This window comes from Tamandua tetradactyla, chromosome 4 (genome assembly GCF_023851605.1).
Source record: "Tamandua tetradactyla isolate mTamTet1 chromosome 4, mTamTet1.pri, whole genome shotgun sequence".
Classification (NCBI taxonomy): domain Eukaryota; kingdom Metazoa; phylum Chordata; class Mammalia; order Pilosa; family Myrmecophagidae; genus Tamandua; species Tamandua tetradactyla.
The window spans coordinates 118,145,144-118,151,143 of record NC_135330.1 but is presented as its reverse complement, the minus strand read 5'-3'; the positions used below and the strand labels follow the sequence as shown (position 1 = coordinate 118,151,143).

Sequence of the window (6,000 nt, the reverse complement as noted above, 5' to 3'; positions counted from 1 at the left end):
CTTGACTTTCTAACTCACAGAGCTGTTCCAGATGGCATCAGCCTTTCTTAAGTGAAGTTAACCTCTTGTTGGTGCCTTAATTTAGACATTTTCATGGCCATAGAACTGTAAACTTGCAACTTAATAAATTCCCTTTTTAAAAGCCATGGTATATTGATTCTGGCAACTGACAAATTAAAACTGCCTTTTTTTTGGGGGGGGGGGGGCATGGTCTGGGAATTGAACCCTGGTCCCCTGCATGGAAAGCGAGCATTCTACCACTGAATCACCTGTTGCACCTGAAAACTGCCTTTTATGTAGAATGGAAATGTCCTATGCAGAGTGGAAGTGTCCCAGCGTTGGAAGTTGCTGGGTTTGAATATTGTTTCAAACGGGATTATTATATGGCTTGCACAATCGGGAACCTTCTGAGGAGAAAGAGTAGGTAGACTGGGAGGATCAAGGGCCCCATAAAATTCCCAAAATATCCACTGAAAAATATTAAGTGGAAAACTTTTTTTCTGATATTTAAAATGTACTTTCATATCAGCCCATTTCAGGCCCTGCCCTGGGGCCTCACATACACTATTTATTTCCTTGGCCTACCCTGAGAAGACAAGGAGTTTTTGAAAAGTCCAAAAAAGAAGGAGAACAAGTTAGTCCTACATCAAAGGTCTACTTTATGTAGAGCACTGCAAAAGTTCGATAAAGGGGAAAAATGCAAAAAAAAAAATCATAATCCGAAATAACTAATATTTGCTTAACAACCGTCCCCTAGCAGAACCTGCTACGGTGGGGAGTACTCACCCCACTCCAAGGTTCTGGTGAGGGGTCGCGCTCAGAAGCCCCCACCCCGCCCCCGCCGCCCCGCGCACGCGCAGAACCGTCCTCCGCGCCTGGAGCAGGGGAACGGGGCGGGTGTGTGTGTGGGTGCGTGTGTGTGTGTGTGTGTGTGTGTGTGTGTGTGCGCGCGCGCTGGCTGCCATCTTGCTGCGCGCGGGAGCAGGGAGTCGCTCGCCGCCCGCTCTTAAGCGGGGTCGGGGTGAAAGGGTATCTTGGTTAGTCCGCCTTCCGTTCTGACGACTGGCCCTGCCGAGCCGCGCTGTTCTAACTGCCCACACCCAACTCTAGGCCCATGAACTGAGCCGTCGTCTGCGGCCCGACTCTCGTCAGAGCTCTCCCCGGCGCCCACCCCCCGCGAAGCCGAGCTCTCGGGCCCCGGGCCTCGGCGCCGGCCGCGATGCCGAACGTGCAGCTGCCGCCCAAGGAGAGTAACCTCTTCAAACGTGTCTTGGTGAGTGGCCGGTGGCCGAGCCGCGGATCCCGGTTGTTCCCGGCGTTGCCGGGGTTCTGGTGACCGGTCCTGTGTTGGCCGGGCTCCGCCTCTCAGCGCTTCTTTGTTTATCTCGGAGCCCGCAGGACCGAGTTCCCGGCCTCGGTCGGGCCACCCGGGCCCGTCCTCCGCTCGACTCCTACCTTTGCAGCCTCTCGCCTGGTTCCCGCTGCGTTCTTTCCAGAAACTTCACGTCTCCGGTGGTCAGCCGTTTGCCGGCTGGCGGCTCCGGTGCAGCCTGCGGCTCTTCCTGTACGGATTCGCAGCCTCCCGGCTCCCGGTCCTCCACAGTTTGTTCCTCCTGCTAGTCTCACCTGGGCTCATCACTCAATGCTTTGTGTTTAATCAATTGCATAACAAACCCAGTATCTATTAGAGTATTTAAAAGAGCTGGAATGATCCGATAGCGGGCGGGCTCTGGAGAATGAAACAGGACACTCTAGGAAGCCGAGCCTGGTGCAGCGTCCCTTGGGTTAGAGTTGGCATGTTTTTAAAATGCCGTATTATCTTTGGGAAGTGAATACCTGACTTTAGGTGCATTGCTAACAACGTAAATTCGAATACAGCTCTTTCATTTTAAACTCGCGCAGACCTTTCCCTGAGTAAGCCACCTGAACCTGCTGGTTGTGCAGTTAAGGGGAGCATCTTGTTTCTAAGCAGAAAGCTGAATAACGGCCCGTTATAAGGTGACAGCCGCGGTGCTGAGACGGAAGTTTTCAATGAGTTGAGTGCCAGCAGCCCTTGTGTTCACGTTTTCCAGGTTCCATTCTACCGGAGAGGAAAAACAATATACATTTGCTTTTCTCAGTGGCCACTGGGGGCTCCTCTGCATTGCAAAGCCGGCAAGTCCAGGCGACTTGAACCCTTTGCTCTAGGCAAGTCTGCGCGAGTTAAAAGTAATCAGAAATATATTCGAATTTATGTTAAATTAGCAGCAAAGTTCAAATCACTTTCAGTTAATCTTTTCATCTGAAAAGAAGCCTTTAGATTTTAAGGGTGAGTTTATTTAGAGCTTCTGTTGGTTGGCTATTAACCAGTGCTTCATTGTACATACAGTACTAATTTGAGTAGTTTGATCAGGGGTATATAAAAATTCATAGTAAGGGTTGTTTTAAATCAGTAGAAATGTCACACTTGGTCTTCAGAATGTTAAAAAAGTGGTACTTAATATTAAGCAAGTCATGAGTGACAAGTGTAAAAACATAAAAATACTAATAAAGCATTGTGTCATATTGTTTCATTGGGCTTCCCCCCCCCACTGATGGTTACCACAGACCCTTATATTTTTCACAGTATAAAGTTGGAGAAGAGAACTTTTCTCTTCCTTTCAAATTTTTTTATTAATTGGAAAAGTTATGGGTATACAGAACAATCATGCATAAAATGCAGGATTCTCATACACCATCCCACTGCCAACACCCTGCATTGATCTGAATCGTTTAACAATTGATGATAGCACATTTTAAAAACTGTATTGTTAATTAAAGCCCATGGTTTAACTTAAGGCTCGCTGCGTAGTGTAGTAACATAGATATTTAAAAAAAAATTTTTGTTACCATATATTCAAACATTTCTCCTTTTAATCATATTCAGATATATATATATTTTAGTGCTGTTAATTGCATTCACAGTGTTACCATCACCTTTCCATCATTCCAAGTAGGAACCCTGTACATTTTAATCCATGTCCCCACTGCATCCTGGGGATCTGTATTGTAGATTCTGACTCCGTGAGTTTTCTTATTCTAATTGTTTCAAATCAGTGAGATCATACAGTATGATCAGTGAGATCGTACAGTTTGTGTTTGGCTTATTTCACTTAACAAAGGTCTTCAGGGTTCATCCATATTGTTGCATGTATGGTGACTTCATTCCTATTTACAGCTTTTTAAGTAATATTCTATTGTGTGTATATACCACATTTTATTTATCCACTCAGCAGTTGGTGGACACTTGGGTTGCTTCCATCTTTTGACAATTATGAATAGGGCTGGTATGAACATCAGTGTGCAAGTACCTGTTTGAGTCCCTGCTTTCAGTTATTTTGGGTATATACCTAGTAGTGGAATTGCTGGGTCATATGGTAGTTCTATATTTAGCTTTCTGAGAAATTGCCAGACTGTCTTCCAGAGCTCTTACACCATTTTACTTTGCCACCAACAGTGAATGAGTGTTTCTATTTCTCTGCATCCTCTCCAAAATTTATTTTCTATTTTTTAAGTAGCCATTCTAATGGGTGTGAAATGTTACTCACTGGGGTTTTGGTTTACATTTTCTTGCTGGGTAGTGATAGCATCTTTTCATGTGCTTTCTGGCCATTTGTGTCTCTCTGGAATTTTTTAACTGGGTTTTTATCTTTTTGTTGTTAAATTGAAGGATTTCTTTATATATTCTGGATATTAGTCTTTTATTGGATATGTGGTTTCCAAATATTTTTTCCTGTTGCGTAGGTTGTTGTTTTACTTTCGTGATAAAATCGTTTGAGGCACAAAAGTTTTAAACTTTGATGAGGTCTTATTTATCCATTTTTTTCCCTTCTTGCTTGTGCTTTGTTTCTTAAGAAACCATTTTCTAACACAAAGTCCCGAAGATGCTTCCCCACATTTTCTTCTAGGAGTTTTATAGTTCTAGCTCTTATATTAAGGTCTTTGATCCATTTTGAGTTGATTTTTTTTGTTTGTGATGTGAGGTAGGGGAATGTTCCTTTTTTAAAAATTTTTTTTGCCAATGAAGATTGTTTTCCCAGCACCGTTTGTTGAAGAGACTGTTCTTCCCTAATTGAGTGATCTTTGTCACCTTGTCAAAAATCAGTTGACCTTAAATGTGAGGGTTGTTTCCGAGCTCTCAATTCTGTTGTATTGGTTTAAGTCTATCCTTATACCAGTACCATGCTATTTTGATTACTATTGCTTTCTAATAAGTTTTAATATTGGAAAGTGTGAGTTCTCCAACTTCATTCTTCTGTTTCAAGGTGGTTTTAGCTATTTGGGACCCTTCCATGTAAATTTCATTATTGACTTTTCCATTTCTGTAAAGAAGGTTGCTGGAATTTTTATTGGAATTGCATTGAATCTATAAATTGCTTTAGTAGGTAGTATTAACTTCTTAATGATATTTAGTCTTCCAATACATGAACAAGAAATGTCGTTCCATTTATTAGGTCTTCTCTGATTTTTTTTTAACAGTGTTTTGTAATTTTCTATGTACAAGTCCTTTACATCCTTGGTTTTATTTGTTCCTAAATATTTGATTCTTTTAGTTTTGTAAGTGGATTTGTTTTCTTGATATCTTGTTCTGATTGTTCATTTCTTGTGTAAAGAAGCATTTCTAAGTTTAGGGTGTTGATTTTGTACCCTGCCATTTTGCTGAGTTCATTTATTAGCTCTAGGGTCTTTGTTGTAGGTTTTTCAGGATTTTCTGTATATAGGATCATATCATCTGCAAATAGGGAAAACTTAGCTTCTTCCTTTTCAATTTGGATGCCTTTTATTTCTTTTTCTTGTCTAATTGCTCTAGCAAAAACTTAACAGTACAGTGTTGAACAATAGTGGCAACAATAGGCATCCTTGTCTTCTTCCTGATCTTAGAGGGAAAGCTTTCAGTCTGTGGCCATTAAGAAGGATGTTAATTGTGGCTTTTCATGTATGCCCTTTATCATGTTGAGGAAGTTTCCTCCTATTCCTAGTGTTCTAAGTTTTTTTATCAAGAAAGGGTGCGGCCATATTTTGTCAAACACCTGTTCTGCATCAATTGAAATGATCATGTATTTTTTTCCTTTGTTCTGTTAATGTGGTGTATTACTATAATTGTTTTCCTTCTGTTGAATCAACCTTGCATAGTAGGGATAAAGCCCTCTTGATCATGGTGTATAATTTATAATCCTTTTAATAAGCTATTGGATTTGGTTTACTAGGATTTTGTTGAGATTTTTTGCATCTGTATTCTTAAGAGATACTGATCTATAGTTTTCTTGTAGTGTCATTATCCATCTTTGATGTGAGGGTGATAGTGACCTCGTAGAATCAGTTAGGGAATGTTCCTTGCTCTTCAGTTTTTTGGAAGAGTTTGAGCAGAATTGGAATTGTCTTCTTGGAATGTTTGTCTGCCATTCAATTAAAAACACTTTATTTTTTATCCAGAAACCTGAAGTGTTAATGAAAAATCATCTATAGGTTTTTAGTTAAATTTCAGGACATTTAGCGTTAAACCTGAAAGATGACGGAAGATATCTTTTCTCTGTTCAAATCACATGACAAGAGCATTAAGAGAAGCAATTACTTGATTTGTTATACTCAAGTTAAAAAAAAAGTTAATGCTGCCCTTGAGGTAACTTTATCCCAGAATAGACTGGGAGATGCTAAGTGTTTTCTTTTCTGGGTATGTAATGTTTATTGTTAGGGTGTATGAATTTAGGAGCATACTGTAAAGGTGAATGATTTGTAGTAGATGTGGTAAAAATTTGCTAGAGCAAATTCCATGGCAAACATAAGTCTGTATAATGCAGTTATTTTTTAAAGATTTATTTGTGGACAGATGTGCTTTATTACCAACAGTAAATATTTTAAAAAATTAATTCTCAATTTACTTAAATACATCAGTGCTAATTTGATCGACTAGCCTATTGCAACTCTAGCTTATACCTGACTGCTTATTTCCCAGATATGATTATAAGCAATGCCATCTTTTAT

General features: G+C 40.4%; 1 protein-coding gene across 3 annotated transcripts in view; it reads left to right on the top strand.

Moving 5' to 3' along the window:
• The first annotated feature begins 944 nt into the window (after nucleotides 1–944).
• The window catches only part of NAA16 (N-alpha-acetyltransferase 16, NatA auxiliary subunit), a 131,230-nt gene continuing 126,174 nt past the window's right edge, over nucleotides 945–6,000 (top strand). For 2 of the 3 annotated variants that reach the window (XM_077158366.1, XM_077158365.1), the window contains exon 1: nucleotides 947–1,273. In XM_077158366.1, coding sequence (XP_077014481.1) covers nucleotides 1,220–1,273 — 54 coding nt within the window. In that variant the 5' untranslated portion in view covers nucleotides 947–1,219. Of the gene's footprint in view, nucleotides 1,274–6,000 lie in introns of all 3 variants that reach the window. The other variant, XM_077158367.1, reaches the window with a different exon arrangement.